This window comes from Tachypleus tridentatus, chromosome 7 (genome assembly GCF_004210375.1).
Source record: "Tachypleus tridentatus isolate NWPU-2018 chromosome 7, ASM421037v1, whole genome shotgun sequence".
Taxonomy (NCBI): domain Eukaryota; kingdom Metazoa; phylum Arthropoda; class Merostomata; order Xiphosura; family Limulidae; genus Tachypleus; species Tachypleus tridentatus.
In genome coordinates this window covers 170785611-170806910 of record NC_134831.1, presented here as the reverse complement: position 1 = coordinate 170806910, position 21300 = coordinate 170785611, and the positions used below count along the sequence as shown (strand labels likewise).

Below are 21300 nucleotides of genomic sequence, written 5' to 3'. Positions count from 1 at the left end.
ACTGCGTTTTTGTAGGTCACAGAGACTGAAAGGGCTTTTCGAGGAGATTTATGTTGTATTTACTCAATCAAGCCGTTTTTATCAATTGTCGTCTTCACCAAACAAGATTGGACTGCTATTGGCAGACTGCCTCAGCTTCCCCAACAACGCAAACGGCAAAGCACAGCCCGGTAACGCACGGTACAATTTAGTGAAATACATAACAGTATGCAATATTGCTACATTATTACTGCATCAATGAGTATAAGTATCATTAGTGTTTGGGAAGCATTTCATATAGTAAATAATCGCATACATATACGTTTTAAAACTGCGTCCAATATTCGCGGTTTTTCGCTATTCGCGGGAGGGTAAAGAACGTAACCCCCGCGAATAACGAGGTCACACTGTACATAGAATCAGATGCATCTGAAAGCAAAAATTTTAATAAATTCAGTAAAGTCACAACAATATGCTAAATAATAATCAATTTACCTTCAATCTCTTGTAGTAACTGTAAAAGGTAATAAAATTTTCACCAATAATGAATGACGGACAGCAGAGGTTAGGGAAAATTGTCGCCAGCGGGCGAAGGCGAGGTTCAGGACATGACGTTGAGTCGTAGACAATAGTGCTAGTGCACGTCACCTATTCATGCCCTAAGGAGGCCGACCAATCGAATTCGGCCTGCTCCTCTCTAGCAAAGATAATTTTAGAAGTTTGTCGAGTCGAAGCCTGGGAATCCCGTAGGACCGATGCTTTTAAAAATATTCCATTTGCGTTGAATTACAGATCAGGCCACATGGTTAGATTACAACAACTAGGGCCACACTAAATGGCTTGGCGGGCCGGGTTGTGGCCCGCGGGCCGCCTGTTGCACACCCCTGACTTAGAACATTAAGATCCAGAGCTCGCTTCTCCGTCGTGGATATGCCACATAGCCCAATGTGGCTTTGCTTTAAAATAAGCAAAAGTAAGACGTTAATATTAAGCCCTTTATTATTTTTGATGCTGCATTCTTTATATATATATATACGAGGTCTGTTCAAAAAATACGCGGACTGTTTGAATTGCGCAGCTCCAGTTGGTTCCAGGGGAATCCGCATGATGTTGCTAGGTTCGCACAGATCAGCTGATTACGACGCCATTTCCCGATTGCAGATATCTTTATTTGTGTATTAGCTACGCGGCTTTAAGTGAAGTGCGATTTTTTCGTTTGGCGGATTTCAGAATGAATGACCTGAAGGAGCAACGACTTGCTGTGAAATTTTGTGTTAAACTTGGAAAATCTGCGACTGAAACTTTTGCTATGCTTAACACGGCTTACGGTGATGTTGCTATGAAGCGTACGGCATGTTTCAAGTGGCATGAATATTTTTAGGATGGTCGACAGTCCATTGAAGATGATGAGCGTCCTGGACGTCCTTCCACGTCAACTGACGACCCACACGTTGACAAAATCAACACCCTGGTGCGAGCAAATCAACGTCTGACTGTCAGGGAGCTTGCTGAAGAGTGTGGGATAACAGTTGGATCTTGTTACGAGATTTTGACAAAAATTGAAGATGCACCGCGTTGCTGCGAAATTTGTGCCACGCCTGATGACGGACGAACAAAAAGCCCATCGCGTCCAGGTTTGTCAGGAACTGCTTGATCGTTCAGAAGAAGATGAAAACTTCTTGTCAAGGATCATAACAGGTGATGAATCATGGGTTTATGGTTATGACATTGAAACGAAGGTCCAATCGTCCCAGTGGATGGGTGAAACATTCCCCAGACCCAAAAAAGCTCGCCAAGTTCGATCCAAGGTCAAGGTGATGCTGACTGTTTTCTTCGATGCTAAGGGTGTTGTTCACCACGAGTACCTCCCCGAAGGCTCCACAGTGAACCAGACTAACTACATTGAAGTTCTGAAACGTCTGAGGGACGCCATCCGTCGCAAAAGGCCAGAAATGTGGCGACTGGTTTTTCCATCACGACAACGCTCCAGCCCATTCAGCCCTCAGAACTCGTGAGTTTTTGGCCAAAAACTCGATCACTGTTTTTCCCCACCCCCTACTCACCTGACCTTGCTCCTTGCGATTTTTTCTTGTTCCCCAAACTCAAAAGACCCTTGAAAAGAAGAAGATTTGAGACGATTCCCGAGATTAAGGCAAATGCGACGAAGGAGCTGGAGGACATTACAAAAGAAGCGTACCAGGACTGTTTCAACAAGTGGAAACACCGTTGGGATAAGTGTGTGTGTTGCGGAGGAGAGTACTTTGAAGGGGTCCCAGACCTGCAACTTCTAAATAAAGTACATTTTGTTTTATGACGTCAGTCCGCGTATTTTTTTTAACAGACCTCGTATATATATATTGTCAATAAGAAGAATGCATAATAAAAGTATTTTTTAAAACTGCATAACGACTGTCGTATCTTTTGCTGATGTCTGATCTTGTTAAATGCAAAAATTCTGGCCAGCTGTGTTGTTTTTTAATATTTTATTTATTAATGTTGGTTTCACCAATAAACTATATTGCCTAGATATTTTACTGTTCAATAACTGGAAATCGACGCCCGAAAAATGTTTTTTATATTATAATTAGGCGTCATGTAGCTAAAACCAGCTATGTAATAAGAAAATAACCGATATAAACAAAAATTTGCTAATTTTTTCGGATTGTGGCGCTGTTAGCAGCAGTAATTTTGTCTTAGCGAATCGATATGGAAGGCAATAGATGCTAGGTTCTCTGATTGGGTATGGAGATGTGTCGCCGTAGTTGTGTCAATCTTGGCAATGTACCCAAATAACAAATAGGGGGTGTTACTGGTAGATTATATAGCGGCAGTGTGAATGCTAGTCATGTTTATTTTAAGTTAAGGTTTAGTGTAGACTACTTGATGTTTTTCTGTTATTTTTTCTCCTTGAATTGTATCTAATAAAGACTTACAAAAATTATGTCAGGTGGCCAGAGTTTGCAGGATAGGTTGACTGCAGCTCGACATGCTCTTGCGGGTCAAGGGTTAGCAAGAAGTGTGTGTAAAGCAACTACCGAAGAACTAATTGCCCCAAAGAAAAAACACTTGGATTGTAAGTTTTCTTCCTTTATATGTTAGTTTAAAAATGAGAAATTATTTTCTGTAGCTTTTAATAACAGGTTGCTGTATTGCAAAATTCACGCTCTGTATTCATATTCAGTCCATAATTTAAAATAGAGCTTTATCTACAATTGCAACAATCGAAAGCTATTATATTTATTATAATAATTTCCCCCTTTCTATTTAATTACTATTTCACACATTTTCTGTCTGGAAACTTCTCAGCTATGTATGATATCTCAAATTAAGAAAAAATAACTTAAAAACGACCAAGTGATTTCTTTTATAGTTCTAAACGTAAGGAAACTTAAATGTTTTGTCACGTAAATATTTTCATTATCTTGCCTCCTTTTTTTTTTTTCACTCATAATTTTGAATATTATTTCAATTCAGTGTTAAATTTGACACTTAGTTTTACACCTGGATTGTTAACATTTTATATGTATTTATTCAACATGCCAGAAGCTTTACCTAAGAAACTGTATACGTTTGTTTTGTTGTGTTTAAATTTTGCGCAAAGCTACTCAAGGGCTATCTGCACTACCTGTATATGTACATAAATAGTGTTACCAAAAGAAATTGGTAACGGTAACACATTATTTCAACAATACTGTATTTATGGGTATAATTATACCAAAAACATTTTTTTTAAAGTTATAATAAGGACCTGTTTGGCCATTCTTAATTTCTTTCAGTTTTGCACCTTCAGTCATACTATTCTGTTCCACAAGAAAAATGTTCTAGTAGAAAAGTAGCCTTAACTGTGGACAAGGCTAAGATCTTGTATATTTTAAACTGGTGTTCTTCACTCTTACTGCCTTTTCTCCTGTACAACCTGATTCAGACAAATGTTGACTAATGAGGTACATACAAAAATGTCTCTGATAAGAACTACAGAACTTTTAAAATGTATTTGTTATAAAATTTAACAACCAACTTCCTTAAATAGGCCTGGCATGCCCAGGTGACTGATGGTGAAATAAGATAACCATACAGTATTTACTTAAGTTATTCCTAACTTTGAAAGGATAGGTTGCTCAACTTATAAGCCAATGATTGCAGGTTCAAATCCCCATCCCATCAAACATGCTTGCCCTTTCAGCCATGAGAGTGTTATAACGTGATGGTCATTCACACTATTCATTGGTAATAGAGTAGTCCAAGAGTTGGCAGTGGGTAGTGATGACTGGCTACCTTCCCTCTACTCTAGCACTGCTAAATTGGGGACAGCTAGTGCAGATAGTTCTGGTATAGCTTTGCTTGAAATTCAAAACCAAACCACGTTACTTAAATCAGCAACATGTAATCTTACCCGTGTAATTTTTTACCAAACATTCCTTCCTGCAAACTTGACTGAGTTTTCTTTGGGTGGTACTGCTAGGGGGTGTGTCTGTAAGAAAACCACATGAAGAGGGACTACTTTGAATTGGAAATTTAAATCATTGTGTTAAATGTCTTGCATGAATCTAAACAAATCTTAAAACTAAATGAAAAGATTAGATTTTTTTTTTAATTTATATTTTATCAGTTGTAGTGAACAACCATTGAAGTTTTCATAGAAAAATATTTCGTTCAATTTTATTTTCTGTTGTTTTGTTATTTAAAAGATGGTTGAACTAGTTCATAAAATATACATATAACTTCTTCCTTAAAGGAGGTTAAGTATCCTCATTCCCAGCATGAAATGTAAATATGTATTCTAGCTATGTTAAAACTAATACATCATGGCTTTGAAAAGTTTGAAGGCAAGAGTTTTAGATCTCTTCATCCATAACTATAGTAAACATTTGCTACATTCTCTGTGAGTGTGTATAGAATTCAGTAGTTTTATTATTTGTATATAGTAAAACAAATTAGGATGTAGAAGTCATGCCATTTTCAAGTTTATTTTTAATTTAACCTATCTAGACCACTGTTATGTCTCTTTTTTTTTATCCCAGCTAGCCTGTGAACCATGGTATTGCATGGTATTGAATAGAAGGTCTTGTTGGCACTGAAAATGATAGATGTGGCATCATTGACATGTTATATTTTCCTATGCTTTCACTTTGTAGGGTCTTGGACCTAAAACAAGTTTTCTTTGATTCACAGAACATACTTATGCAAACTAGTCCTTCTGTTTAGATCAAGATGACACTTGTGTAAGGTTTTACACAGATACATTAAGAAATAAAGCCAGTATTTAACAATAGACAATAAATATCTAAAAATGAGATTGTTTATTATTTTATTTAATAATCTTACTGTGTAAAGATAAGTCTCGTACACTACATTTTTTCACGTCTTACTGAGTCATCTTATTAATACATAAATGCAAAATGTTTCTATTTATTTTTGAGATATGTATGTGACATTTAATATGCATTGTAACGACTCATTTCATTATTTTCAGGCCTTCTACAGTGTACAAATGAACCTAATGTCTCTATTCCGCAAATGGCCAACTTCCTCATTGAGAGAACTCATCATTCATCATGGGTAGTTGTCTTCAAAGTTTTGGTCACTATTCATCATCTCATGTGTTATGGTAATGAGGTTGGTAGTGCCAGTAGTATCTGATGTGATAAGTTTTAGGTGGACTTTAAGATGGATGTTTAAACATTTTCTTATGTGATATGCAAATCAAAATATTTCAAAACAGATGTAGGCAGTGTGTTTAATATGTGGACAGTGTTTACTATGTATTCATTTCTACTACTTTCAGCAGAGAGTCTGAAGAAATTTACAGAAGTCTATAGTTAAACATTTTCCACACAAACCAAAGTAAGTGAGAAGTATTCTGCTAAAGCTACGACTTAAGCTAGTATTTTGAAACCAATGTTGTAGCTACTGGGGATTTGTTCCAAGCAACCAACTAGTGTTTTAATATTCAGCCTCAATATCTTTGAATTAGTTTTTAATAAATTAGTGAGGTAGTAAACATTGTATTTGTATTTGTTTGCTTTATGATGTTATGAAAACATTGTCTAACACATGTGTACATACTTGTATATAATTATGTAATCTTTCAATAGGTAACTTAAGTGTAATTCCATTACAGAGATTTCTACGTTTCTTTGCATCAAGTAACTACACTTTTCAACTTGGGAACTTCATAGACAAAAGTGGAGCACAAGGTAAGTTTTCTGTAATGATGTGTCATGGTTAATAGTAACTTTCTGTAATGTCCATGCTCCTGTAATGATGTGTCACAGTTATGGATAACTTTTGCTTTCCAGTGGCACATGGGTGTGTCTGGGGATTCACACTGCTAATAACCAGGTTTTCATGCCCATAATAGGTAAAGCACAGGTAGCCCTTTGTGCTTAATTCTAAACAAACAAAAAAAGGATGACTTTTCGTAATGTCCAAACTCTTGTAATAATGTATTAAGGTTAAGGGTAAATTTCTGTTATGTCAGAACTCTTATAATGATGTGTCAAGGTTAAATTTCTGTAATGTCCACACTTTTGTAATAATTTGTCAAGGTTAACTTTCTGTAACATACAAACTCTTATAAGGATGTGTCAAGGTTAAGGATAAATGTCTGTAATGTCCACAATCCTGTGACAATGGGCCAAGGTTAAGGTAGACCTGAAAATAAATAATATTGGGTCGTTATAATGATTAGTGTTTTGGTATTCAAAGGACATACTGCAAACTTAAACACAATTGTCAGTAGATCATCAAAACTCTGGATGGATTATGCTGAAGATCAACAATAGAATAATCTTTGGAGTCAAAAATGGTCAATAAACAGATGTTTAACTTTGGGGTTTAAGTTCTGAAAACCTGTAATGCACATTAGAAACCAATGTGTCTAAACTAATTGGCATCACTTAAACTACAGATTTTTGTCTTTCCTCAATCTTTTGTCCAGTTTGGATTTTGAATCTAAAATGAAAAAAAATTGTATGTAGATTATTTCCATGAGTTAAACTTGTCAAATATCCTTTCACTTCTTTTGAACATATTTGTGAACACTTAGTTGTTGGTTTTAATGAAAGTTTGATTTAATTTTGATATTAAGTGAAAGTAGAAATTATAGTTAGATATTAAAATCAAAACTCTACCTGATTGTCTTCTAAATCTTTTAATTTTTAATTTATTTTCTGTGTTTGTAACATTTATTACAGGATATGAGATGTCCACGTTCATAAGAAGGTATTCAAAGTATCTCAGTCAAAAAGCAGTAGCATACAGATCTGTAGGTTTTGACTTTTGTAAAATTCTCAGAGGGTGAGTATTAATGTAAATGACAGTTACTCTAAAGACAGAATTAAACTTTACACGTGACTGCACCTTGTGGGAAGCAAAGTATAGTGTGTGTGCTTACTTGACCATAACTTAATATAAGTTTGAGAAAGTTAACAGTAGATTGGGAACACAAATAAACTAAGCAGGATGGGAAATGACTATGGTAAGAAATGGTTTGTGGAGGGAGTGCCACAATGGTACTGATTTCACAGAGGTGCATCTCGGTAATAAAGTTGTAGATAGGTTCAGATATCATTCTATTGGATTTGAATGTTTGACTCATTACAGTGAGGAACAAGAAGATTGTATAGTGAGTTTCTCATAATGTATGTTGGATAGCTATTTGTACTGGGGAGGATAACAAATAATGGGACTAGAATTTATCAGATAATGTACAGGACATCATAGTGTGTGTTGCTCATCAGATAACGTACACGACATCAGTGTTTGTTGCCCTAAAGTGATTGCTGGTTTGAAGGGGCATGTTCTATTTGTCATTGGAAAGTGTATTTCAGAAGAGCTAGTTAAAGGAGTATGGAAAACATTCCTTTGGAGGTATGAAAATAGAAACAGACTTAGTCCTGTTGGATCCTGTAACTATACATGGGAAAAACTGCTTAGTGGGTTGTAGACTTCAATAAAATATTAGGGATATGCTGAAAGCAAGAATGCATTGTTTAGACATGTAATTTTTCAGGGTAAGTGTAACATATATATTTCACTACACTGGGTAGCAAGATGTTTGAAGAAGCTTTGAATCATTTTATTAACAGCAGTATCAACTTGTATGGTGAGGAGATTTGAGAATAACTACATTTGGTAGGATAGTGAGAAGAAAGATAATCGTTACAAAATAACAAGATTTAGAACATTCCAAGTTGAGATTGAAGACCATTATATAATGAGAATTACAAGGATAAACAGTTTTTAATTAGTGTATAAGCTACCTGGTGAGCAGTTGATGAGTATTTTAATAAGATTAGAGTTGTTACTGTTAGTGGAATGGAAGCAGTAAAAATGGGAGACTTTACAAAGATTGGTTGAGATCTTATGGAGAGAGATAATTTGGGTCGATCTTCTATCTGGAGTGATTAAGTTGATTCATGTTTAAGTGATACAATATTCTTTTATTGTTAAGCACTAATTAAAGTAGTTGAAATATGGCAACATTTGCTTACTAGGTGTGAGGTTTTGTTGCGTGTTATATTCTAGTTACTAAATTATCTACTGACTTGATTTAAAATGGCTTTGGAGTTGCTATTTATAACATATCAACTTAAGTTTATTTTGAGCATGCTCTTTAGGTAAGAATGCTTGACTCAATCTGTAGGTTGCAGGCTTGATTCCCAGGACCAAACATATTTGCTCTCTCAGCCATGAGGGGCATTAGGATGTCATGGTCAATCCCACTATTTATTGGAAAAAGAATTGAATAGTTAGCATTGGTTAGTTTCTTTTCCTCTAGTCTGTCACTGCTACGTTAGAGACAGCTACTGCATGTATTCCTCAAATAGCTTTATGTTAAATTTACACTAAAATCAAACAGATATGCTTGGTTATATTCTCATCAGATCATATAATTATGTTTATGTATTTTTTTACTTGTTTTCGTAAAAACAACTAACTTCTGGATGCTCTATTCTAACTTCACTTCCCAATGTTTAACGTAGGAAAGAAGATGGAAAGCTAAGGTCTATGAGCACGGAAAACGTATGTAAATTTGTTGTTTAATACAAGTAACTTGTAGTGTGAATAACTGGTGTTGGTTAAAACATAGTTTTTGATGTTTATCATTAGTAGATGTGAAGAGACTAAAAGTTTATTTAGCAACATTTTACAGAACAAAATCTGGTATTGTACTTCTGGTTTAGAAGAAAACTTGTTTCACTTTTCATCCTTCAGTTCTATATTAGATCAATGTCTTGTCGTGATCTACACATTTCACCACTGTAACATAGATATACTGATGTTTAGTTGTCAGTGATGGTACTGTCGCAGTACCATGGTTAATGTTACTCGAGTATTGTTTTAAGACGTTTCTAAATTTATTCACTGTTTTTCATTAACTGTTTTGAGAAATGTTCTTTGCTGGCAAGAAATAATTGGACTGATTTCAGTGTTATCTTGCATAGTTTTACATTTTAAGTTATACATCACAGTAATACATATGACTGTTGTGGTCTTGTGTTACTTAGATGTATTATTCATGAAAGATTTTCCTTACTTCTGATATTCTATGTTTGGATCAATAAAACTACTTACTGTAGCTATGAATGAACAAAGTATATCTTAGTGAAATTTGGCAAACTTTCATAAAGACTAGAACTCTATTGTGTACACACACACACACACACACACACACACACACACACACACACACACACACACACACACACACACACACACACACAATGTAATAAAGTATTTTTGCTTTGTGAAATTTTAACACATTTCATGAGTCAACCTGAAGTAAAAGTAATTGTAGAATCTCTTAAAGGTTATAAAGAATTTGGGTAACATTTAATAAAACGTATCTTTTTTCTCTGTACCAACTGCACACTTGATCAGAAGGTTGCAAAGTTAACCCTTTCAACTGTTAAGCTTTTTAACATCTGTTTTCATATAGTTTTATTGCCATACTGTTTGCTGGATCTGTAATTGAGGTGTAAGAAATAAATTTCAACAGTGGTTTGTTAGTAGGGGACTTCGTAGCATTTTCACTGAAGCTGGAGTTGGTGAAAGTATAGATGTTTTTTAAATTGAAAGTATTATAATTTTTTACCTTTCAGTTAAAAGATCTAAAACAAAGTAGGGAAGGTTAATATATTTAATCTTGGTGTAAGTTTCTCCTTAAGAATACATTGTAATTCTCTTCTGTTTTGTTAGAATAATGAACATATCTTTCTGTGTTTTGTAAAAACTTCTTTAAGATTACAAGAAATAGAAAGATATTTTAATGAACAAACTTTGAAAGATTGTTTGTGGTGTCATTAGGTTTGCGTAAAAACAAATACAGAACATTTTAAATTATTTTTGAACAGCTTAAGTTACTGAAGTCAACTTCAAAAACAGAAATATGAAATATACACCTTTGTGTATTGGCTCGTAAATGGAATACTTCACTGCACTTAGAATCTCATAAATGTAGACAAATTATGTCAATAGACACTCAACCTCAGGATGCAGTGAAGATAAAAAATAATAAACTGAGTCTCTTCAGTCATTTGAATTGAATTCAAGTTTGTGGTATTTTTTTTGGTGTGTAAATTAATAAGCTTAGACAATTTTTGAGTTATTAGAGCTCTTGCTAAAATTAGTTGTGTTTTCATATATCCGCAATGATCATAAATGCTGATTATTCTTTTCATACATGCAGTGATGTACCCAACGTTCTGTATTTTCCTTTTTAAGGACAGTTTGTGTTAATTGTTTGGTTTAATTATCATTATTATAAAGTAGTTTCTTAACCGATGAGTAACTGCATGTTGGACAATAATGAACTAACAAAGGGTCAAGAATTGTTCAGTAACAGGGTTAAATGTCAGTTTGATAAATGAAATATTTCTGGATTTTCAGTTGTTACAGACCATGCCTGCTCTTCAAAACCAGTTTGTGGAATTTGATGTGAGACCATGCCTGCTCTTCAAAACCAGGTGAACACACTTGTGGAATTTGATGTGAGTTAACAGCAATAATGTATAATACAGTATATAATAGAGATTGACTGACACTGGTAAACTTGTTTACAGGACATTTTACTAGTGTATAATACAGTATATAATATAACTTGTTTACAGGACATTTTACTAGTGTATAATACAGTATATAATAGAGATTGACAACTTGTTTACAGGACATATGATGTTATATATTGGTAAACTTGTCAAATAAAATAATAAGATAATAATTGAACTTTTTGTTTACAGGACATTTTACTAGTGTATAATACACAATATGATGTTATATATTAGTCAAATAAAATAATAAGATAATAATTAACTTTTTTTTTCCCCCCCCGGCCTAATTCTACCTGTTTTCTGAAAAATAAAACATAATAGCTTCTAGACTGTAAACCCTTACTCAATATGTATTAGAATAGTCACAGCCTCAGGTGAAATACTGTTTATTTCAGTCATTTAAAATATATATTTTGCCATCTTAAAGACTTGTACATATAACACAAAAGCCTTGCAGAGAGACTAGGACTAGTTATGTCAAAATTCAGTTTGTTTGATTCTCTTTGTAAGGTTTTTGATTCATATCAGTTTAATAACTACTGTTTTGTAGTGCTGGTTAAACAGTCACCTACTTACCATTAATGTTTTTAATTGTTTTAGAACTATTGATTTGTGCACACATCATATTTTGGCATAAGGCATTATATTCTTTGATTACTAATTTATAGTATTAATTTATTACTTCAGTAGAATAATTATACACAATGAAAGTTTATAGTTGGTTGTATCTCTATACCATTAGTATATCTAATTTTCTCAGTGCTATATTTTTTAATATTGCCTTATAATGAGTTTATAATAATACATCACAAGAGTGGTAAATTATCTTTTTTGGTAATTTTGAGATGTGTAATGTGTCTGTACTGAAAGCTTATTGCTTCTTTTGAACTTTCAGTGCACTTCGAATGACTTGATGAACTCTGTGATTCGGGCCTGTTTCATGCTTCTGTTTCAAGACTTAATACGTCTGTTTGCTTGTTACAATGATGGCATTATTAACCTCTTGGGTAAGAATTTCTTTGTACTGGCTTTCACTCATTATTTGACTGTTTTATAATATGTGTATGTTTACTCTGACATGTAATATTTCTTGCATTTTCTGATTTATTTTCTGTTTTTTTAAGTCTGAACTTTTGGCACACTGCTGTAAAATCTTAATTTGAATTGATGCTTAGGACTTGCATCACTATAGAATCTACAGTGAAATAATTCATAAATGTGTTGATTCCAGATCACTACAAGATCATTCTATAAACACTGGGACATTTTTACACTGAATAAAGTAAGATCGAATTCAAGTATTAGGCAGAGTGGACATGAAAAAATGTATTTTTAATGTGTATGTCAACATTGCTAATAACTGGTTGTGGCATGGGCTGTAGTTAGGGACTTTAACTAACAATTTATGGGTTGCATGTTTAACTCTCTCTCACCATACATGCTTGACTTCTGAGCTGTGGAGCATTTGAACTTTTCAGTCACTCCCACTATCTGCCTTTCCTTTAGTCTATCACATCAAAATAAGGAGCTTCTGGCACAAATAGTCCACAAATAGCTTTCCATAAAATTCAACAACAAATAGTTACACATAACTAGTATGACAAAGAACCATTTCAAAAAAGGTAAAATTAAAATGTAATTCAATAGAACATACTTTTCTTTCCTTATAGTAAAATGTATGATCATTGCACATGAAAATGTAGTTTAAAATTAGTTGTTGGGCAATATTGATTGCAACTTAATGTAAAACATTTACAAAGAACATGAATTTTGAAGCTATAAAACCTCATCTGCTGCTTACCAAGAGGTCAAATGAGGAGATCTTTGATTTGAAATGTCATCTCCTGGTTAACGTGAAGTCCAATGAGGCGATCTCTGATCAGTATAAGAACAATGGAAGAGTCTGATTTTCCAGAGTGGCTGTTTAATGAACTAAGTTGTTTAAAAATATATTTCTGATAAGTTTTGTTATTATTTTGTTATCTACCCTCTAGTATTTTATCAATCAGTTCAAATAAAGTATAACATGTGGGAATAACACAGGGCATGTTTCAACTTTTAAACTAAAACTATTAAAGTAGATAATGGTAAAGTAATTTTTGTAAACCCAATTGAATTTTAAGCATAAGGATAATTAACCTAATAATAACCTATATTCTGTATCAGATTGTAATCTGGAAAGTGTCAGTATTAACTGACTTTCATCGTTTACTTGGCTTTTTCTACCTGTAGGTTTGTTTGTGAAGGAATTTTCAGTTTGTAAGAAACTTGGTTTTAAATGTATGAATTTACAGGAGTCTTCCACAAGATTGAAGAGATGTGTGATTGACTTGTCCACACTACAGATATAACAACACAAGAGAAATAGAAGTTCTGACTTGATGTGGCTTTAAAAGAATTTTATAATTGTTCATATGTATCAAAATAATAACTGCCATACTTATTGTGATTTGCATTTTAGTATCTGTTTGTCAGATTTATCATTTTACACCATATTATACATTTTAATGATTGGATATTCACATGTATGTTTGTAAAAAAGAGATTGGTTGTTAAGTAGGTACATTTCTCAATTCAGTGTAAAATTTCTTATTGGTACACTTATTATTGTAGTCTTTGCTTCTCTTTAAATCTGTTTGAAAAATTAATTGATGTATTTTATCCTAATAAAATGGGTTGTTGGTGTAACATATAGAACAAAGCCTAAAATTCTGAAACTTTGTAGAATCTTTCTCTGTTTTGATGGGTTTACAAATTTTTCATTGTTGTGTCAGTGTAACATAGAACAAAGCCTAAAATTTTGATACATTGCAGAATTTTTTTTCTGTTTAGATGGGTTTACAAATTGTATGTGGGGCTGTTTATTTTAATCCAATGTCTGTCATTGCACTCCATCTAGTTCTTTGTGTGCTAGAGAGAGAAAATAAAAGCTTATTTATTTCAGAAAACTATTTCCACCTGAACAAGAAACACTGTCAAGAAGGTCTGGACATGTATAAAAAGTTTCTTATTCATATGAACAAAGTTGCAGAATTCTTGAAAGTTGCAGAGGTTTGTTTTGTTATTCTTGACAATAACTGTGCATAAATTGTTGTAGTTTTGCTACTTGATATAAAAGATTTCCTCATTAAAAGTTAAAACTTGGTTATTTTCCATTTGAAGCCATATTTTTCTATACATTTTATTAATAATCTGTGATTTCCAAAATAGGTGTTTACTACTGTTGTTTCATGTAACTTTCTAGTTGGAACTAGTTTAGAGACAAGGAGTAAAAACTGATAAACACGTAATTTCATTCATTTAATGTTCATGTGTGTACAATACTTTTATTGTACTGTTTTCTGAAATTGAGCATATTACCTACCATGAACAAAGAAAATGCTAACAGTAAACACTAACTTAGCATGAAGTGTGTTGAAAAATGTTGTGCTTGCAAACTGTAATTGCTAATGTAGTTGTAGGTAATATCAAGGGTTTGATTCTCTATAGTAAAGATTCAAACTAGTGTTATGTATGCAAAGTTATGTAGATAAACAAATTAATCAGCTTATATTTTTGTTTGGGTTGCTAATATCCTGCCAGTTCATGGAAGTCCCAACAAGGACCCTGTAGTACCTGTATGGAAAAATCATTAGTAATTGACTGATAATTCAACTTTGATTGTTTAGGCTACTAACCATGACAACAAGTGATATTTGGTTATCACAGTCTTGTTGTAAATGCATATTTGCTCTCTGAGTTTTTTTTGTTTTTTTTCTTTCACCAAAAGTGGAAAGGCTAACTTCAGGTGACTAATGCTGATTTTTTGAACTTGCCTGTTACTCATCCTAGCAAATTATGATAATTACAGTTATGGTACAGAAAGTCCTTTACAACTTGTTTTACTGTAGTTTCTCTCTTACTGCTGTAAAAATTGTATTTAACACTATTTATGTTTTTAATTGAAAAATTAAACTTTGTTTTGTTTCACCTTGATTCCTTTTTATGAATTTTAATAATTTTACTTTAATTTTTTACTGCATATTTTGTGCAGATAGTCTAATTGATTTGTGCTATAAAACAACAAACCAACTAACCAACTTTCTTTCAGAATACAATCACTAATCTTATTTAAATTTTATAAATACAGTTTTCTGGTGTAAGTAGTGTTTGGAAGAAATATTTATGGTAAATTGTCATTGGTCCAGATCTGTTAAATATTAGCTTTGAATATGACACACACTATCATTTATATAAAACACAGTACAAAAGAATAATTTGAAACTGTATGACAACTTCACTAAATATTTCCTTTATTTCAGGACATTGGCATTGATAAAGGTGACATACCAGATCTAACAAAGGTAGATTATCTTTAAACTGAAGTCTGTTTTTAATTATGTCCATTACGTCAACGTATACCTTAAGTTGTCTGTCTGGTCACAGTTTATATGTACCCTTTGGTCAAGTCCATTTGGCCTATGTTTTTGTTTTGAGAGATGAAATATTAAGAATTGTACATGGTTAACTAGCAACTTATTATATACACTTAAAAATACATTTTCTAATTGTTTTTTCAGTTTCAATGTCATTGATTATTTGCAGTTATTTTTCGTGTTTGTTTGAAATGTTAAAACTGACAAATTAGAATGATAAACACTTTGAATCTCTAATATGCCATTTAGAAATATTACAGAGACTAGTGGTGGTTCAAATAATATTTAACTCTTTAAAATTTCATCCAAAATCTATAAGTTTTATAAAACTGTCTCAGTTGTAGTTGCAAAAACCTGAACTTTTAAAAAAGTAATGTTTGATTTACCTACCTAATCATTTCTTTTACCCTAAGTTCTGGATTAAAGCTTAAGCTTATTTTAGTAAACTATTTGCATTACATATTCCATAAATCAACAACTTGAAATATGCTGTTGAAACTAAAAAAAAGTTCCTATTATTTAACATTAGTGTAATTTGAAATAATTGGATATAAAAATGGATAAAATATACTCTTCAAAAAGAGAAACGCAAAAGGCAAAATTTGAGACATATTGTTAACAAGTTTATTCCGGGTAGTTCTGTATGACATGTGTGAAACTTCACACATTCACTGCTGAACATCCAAAGTTTGCAAAGGCGAAGTCCACGCTCACTAGTTGAAGTTTAACGTCACTCAACGTCAATAACGAGTATGCCACCGTGAGCATCAATAACTGCTTGGCATCTCTTACCCATGGAAGTGATGAGATGATGAATCACATCCTGTGGAATGGCTGTTCACTCAGCCTGCAAAGCTGCTGCAAGCTGAGGTAGAGTCTGCGGTTGAGGTTGTCGCCATCGCAGACATTGGTCCAACTTGTCCCAAAGATGTTTGATAGGGTTTAAATCTGGTGATCTGGAGGGCCAGGGAAAAACGTTGATGTTGTGGTGTTTCAAGAAGACAGTGATGAGTCGGGCTGTGTGAGGATGGGCGTTGTCATGTTGAAAAACGTTGACGTTCACCATGATGGGTTGCACATGGGGCCTAAGAATCTCGTTGACAGTTGCGTACAGTCTGATCGGAAATCCTACACAGCCTTGGTATGGTTGAGGCAGTAGACGTCGCAGTGGTGGTCCTATCCCGAAGGTGACGTAACCGGATGTAGCGATCTTGTGTGGGCGTGGTCACACGAGGTCTGCCAGATCGTGGACGGTCACAAGTTGATCCATGTTGTTGGTGACAATTCCATACCCTTGTGATGGTGCTTGGGTGGACATTCACAGCTCTGGCAACATCTGATCGAGATTCGTCTGCTTCCAAGCGACCAATGGTGTTGTTGTGTTGTGCTTCAGTCAGTCTTAGCATAACTGTGTTGTGTGTTGGTGGCTTAACACTGAGCTATGGAAGCTGAAAACCTGTCACTTTTATAGGGATTTTGCACATGTTGCACTTGCAGAACATGCAGATCTCTCAAACAAATTTATTGGACACAAATGCGTTTTGGTGAAAAATCAGATGTTTTCCTCCGTTTTCAAAGTGCACAACTTTTATTGTCATTTTGTCTGACAATCAATGCCTTAACACATGTAACATCACATACTCTGAGCTTGTAACGTTATTACATATATTTCTCTTTAAAATAACAAAAATATCCCTTTTGCATTTCTTTTTTTGAAGAGTATATTATTTTCATAGTTTAAGAAAGTTTTCTTATTTGATTAAATTTGATTTTCATAATACTGGCTCATGTTAAGAGTGTACCCTGAATTGTTCTAGCTACAGGATTACTTTATTTTTCCAGGCTCCAAGCAGTCTCCTGGAATCTCTCGAGCAGCACCTGATGTCTCTAGAAGAGAAGAAAAGTTCAACCACAACAGTAGGACCAACAGGGTATTGAATTTAAAATTGAATAGGAAAGTGTAAACTAACAAAGAAATATTATGTTTTAAGCCTTAAAGCGTAAGTAAAAAAAAGTGTGAAATAGTTTGTATAATGTGATTTTTCTTTGGTCAAGTAAAATGTATCAATGTATTCAAGGCTTAAATCAAATGTTATATATTTTAACTTTCTCTCTGAGGTTAAACCTTCAGAGAAATATGACAATTTGGTTATTAGTAATGAGATTTATACTGTTCTATTTCAAGATTATGCATAGGCTCCATTCTTTTCATAGAAATGTTTACAGAAGTAAGTTACGAATTATAAACATTTCTCTGTATTGGTTTAAAATGGAATACTACTACAGATAGACAAGATGGCAGAATTTATGGTAGTTAGGGTTAGTTAGAAATGTGAAACAGTAAACATTTCTTAGGAACTGCAAAGAGAACAAAGTAAGTAAGGTCTATTTTGTAATAAGTTATTAAAGATTATGGAGATAAAATGTTTTTCTGTTAGAACAAGAAAAACTGATTTAGTCACAACAAAGTGTACTTGTTAAGGTTTAACTACTTCATTTTAGCATATATTTTAAAATTAAGTTATAAGGGTTGTTTTATATTTTGTACAATGTTTTTAATTCATCCTGTTTTTTATTTTTAACTTTGATTTAATGGTTTTGGTATAGTTTTATGGAAAGTTTTGGAATGATTTAATAGTTTTGTTTTGTTTTTATAGAATGCTTATTATATTCTAGTTTTGATTTGTTTTCATTATTATTTTCTTTCCATTATCCTCTATTTTTTTTTCTCCCCTTGGGCCCCTTTTTTATTTTTTACCTCTTTCACCTTCTTCCAAACACTTCACTTGTCCTAGGCTCAGCGCAAACTTGCAAAAGGCAATATCTACTCTCTTATCCAATAGCAATGCATTTGGAAGTATTGATGGAGCCCAAAACCAGGAAGTAAATGGGGTGAAGAAAAGTGAATGGATTCCAGAGGATCATTATGAAGATGCTTCTCATATGGATCAAAAGAAAGTACGATCCAAAAGTAAAAACACTTCATTCTAAGCTATAACTAAGTTTTCCCTGGAAGATTAATCTGCATAATAATACTGGTACTTTTGAATATTGTAGCAATTATATGGTATATTCTCAATTTATGGTTGTGGGGTTTTGTTTAAAAAAATTGCTTAGTTAGTTTAGGTGTGTATTATTTTTTGTAAATTCTTTAATTTCTTCTAAATTGAGTTGATTAACATTTTAGTACATGTTATAGCTGAAAAAGCTTGCTATGGTGATTAAACAGCTAAGAACTTGTCCAATAAACTCCATTCTGTAGTGCTTACATGTGTAATTAATATATTCCAGCATTGCACCACTTGCCTTAGCATGATTATATGTGTAATCACATTAAATATAAGAATATAAAGTGATTTAAATACATCTGGCCCATTCAGGTGGTTAGGAAGCTTGATTCACAATCTTTGTGTTGTGAGTTTGAATACCTTGCCCGAACAAGCATGCTCACCCTTTCAACCATGAGGGCATTATAGTGATGGTTAATCCCACTATTCATTGGTAAAAGAGTAATTTCAAAAGTTGGTGGTGATGACTAGCTGCCTTCCTTCTACTCTTACACTGCTAAATTAAGGACAGTTAATAGAGATAGCTCTTTTGTAGCTTTGTGAAATTCAGAAAACAATCAATCAAGCAAATACATTAAAATTTAAGATTTTTTTTTTCTGATTAGTCCTTCCCACTCCTAAACTTAAGCCAATCAGCTTTGGACTATTTTGTTACTAGTATGCAATATATATGTTGTAAATAGTGCATCTTTCTTTTTTGTGTAGATAGATATAACATTTCCCAAATAACACATAAGCACCTTCTACTTGTATTCTTTTAATTCAGTACTTTGTTACAAAGTTTCAAATCATTCAGTTTCATAAGATGTTTGACAAATGTGACTCTACTTCTATTCATATCCCTATTGAAATAGTAACATTATAATGCACTCAAGATGACCACCAGATTTCACATATCATTCAGTTTCTTAAGATGTTTGACAATGTGAGTCTACTTCTATTCATATCCCTGTTGAAATAGTAACATTATAATGCACTCAAGATGTCCACCAGATTTCACATATCATTCCTAAGTGAGAAAAACTGAACTATGAATTGACTTTGATTTCCAGAGGTTCATCAGTGTATTAAGAATTATCATGTTTACTTGAAACTGATTGGATGGTATTGAGAGGTCTTTTTTTAAGTGTAAAGTACAAATTAAGTCAGATCCTGTCCCATTCTCCCAGTAGTAAATCTGTGTGCTTATAACACTAAATATCAGGGCACAGCACATTGTGCATATATGTGTTTAATAACAAACAGCTTGAGCTGTGGTATAAATGATCAGAAAGACGTGGAGGTGGTTTTAAAAAAGTATATTTGAAACTGTTTTTATAGATCATTGTGAGATTTGTTTGTGTTTGTACTGATGTTCCAAATTGCTCTGTTTTAGGAAGACTCTCCAGTACACTGGGAACAGCCACACTGGACTAATTTGGTTAGTATCTCTGTATTCTTTAGTATAAAATCTTCAGCGAAATGGCTGTAACTTCATTTGTTAACAGTTAAATAACTCTACGTAGTCTGGAATAATCCATTTAGACCATTTATATTTTAATTAGTGCATGGCCAGATGATTCATTAATTTTTAGTAAATGTAGGTTGGAACTTAAGGACATATTGTTGGTCAACTTTTATTATGTTAGCTATCTGTGAATGGCTTCCTAATTATACTTGTGATGAAATGAAACTTTTGTTATGAATATTGATTACATTGATATATAATTCACAAAATAGGGTGTAGATTGTTTAATTGAGATGTCATTGCTCTGTATTGCTTTGATTACTTTTAGGATATCAAGTTTAAAGAAATCACTGACAATGAGAGAAAAACCAGTACATCTGGTACTCCTACCCTTTACACCAAGACTAACCCGTTTCTGTCATCACCAAGTAGCCAAACACCTAGCACTGTCTTGCCTGTGACATCTGGTACTGAAGTAGATTTCTTTTCTCAATCTGCTATAGGTGGATCAGTTTCAAAGTCTAGTCCTACCAAGATAAGTAACAGTTTTCTACGCTTTAATGCCAATCCCTTTGCTGACAGCCTGATAAGTGGCAGTGAAGATCAACAAAGGTTGCCGTTTGGTGACTTAAGGACTAATGGTACAAATACCATTATTTTTAGTTCATTTAGGATAGAAAATATGTTGAAATATCAAATTGTTTATTAATTTATCCTACACTAAAACTAGTTTACTTCAAAAGTACATATAATTAGCTTGCATGTGTATAGTGATGACAAATTTAGCAGTTCTCACATGTCCAACACTGATAACAGTCTTGCATATGTCTAACACTAATAACATGTTCAGTAGTTTAGGATGAACACAACTTTTTAAAACAAAAATGTTTACATCCTTTTGAAACTGTACAAAAATTAAAGTAGAAATGAAATAACACATTAGTTTTGTATACCTTTGGTTTGGTTCTATCATTTGCACCTGTAAACTGTCGAGTAAAAAAGGTGCAAGTCATTATAAGATGAATTTTTTTTTTTTTTTAATATGGATGTAATTTATAATTTATAGAATAAAAAAGCTTTGTCCAAAAAACATGTACATAAAGAGCTTCTGGAAGTGTCGAGATACTAAATAAACATTTATCTGAAACATTAAGGATACTAAATAAACCTTTTTATTTATAGATATTTTTGAAAATGCCTCATTATCTGGTCATTTTGTGACTGATTCTTCATTTGCTTCAGCATTTGGAGAGAAGACTGCTTTTTTGGTATGTTTTTAACAATTGAAACATTTATAATTTTCATGTTCTTATACAATGTTGTTTTTCATGACTGGC

General features: G+C 33.1%; 1 protein-coding gene across 1 annotated transcript; it reads left to right on the top strand.

Moving 5' to 3' along the window:
* Positions 1–2758: 2758 nt before the first annotated feature.
* On the top strand, positions 2759–21300 carry LOC143257211 (phosphatidylinositol-binding clathrin assembly protein LAP-like). Its single transcript, XM_076515599.1, has 15 exons — positions 2759–3052; positions 5453–5595; positions 6101–6176; positions 7176–7278; positions 8967–9010; positions 9767–9771; positions 10926–10973; positions 11929–12040; positions 13978–14084; positions 15335–15376; positions 17291–17379; positions 18244–18406; positions 19892–19936; positions 20292–20604; positions 21146–21300. Exons 1-15 carry the CDS (start codon positions 2920–2922, stop codon positions 21241–21243), a joined length of 1521 nt encoding a protein of 506 aa, XP_076371714.1. The 5' UTR covers positions 2759–2919; the 3' UTR covers positions 21244–21300.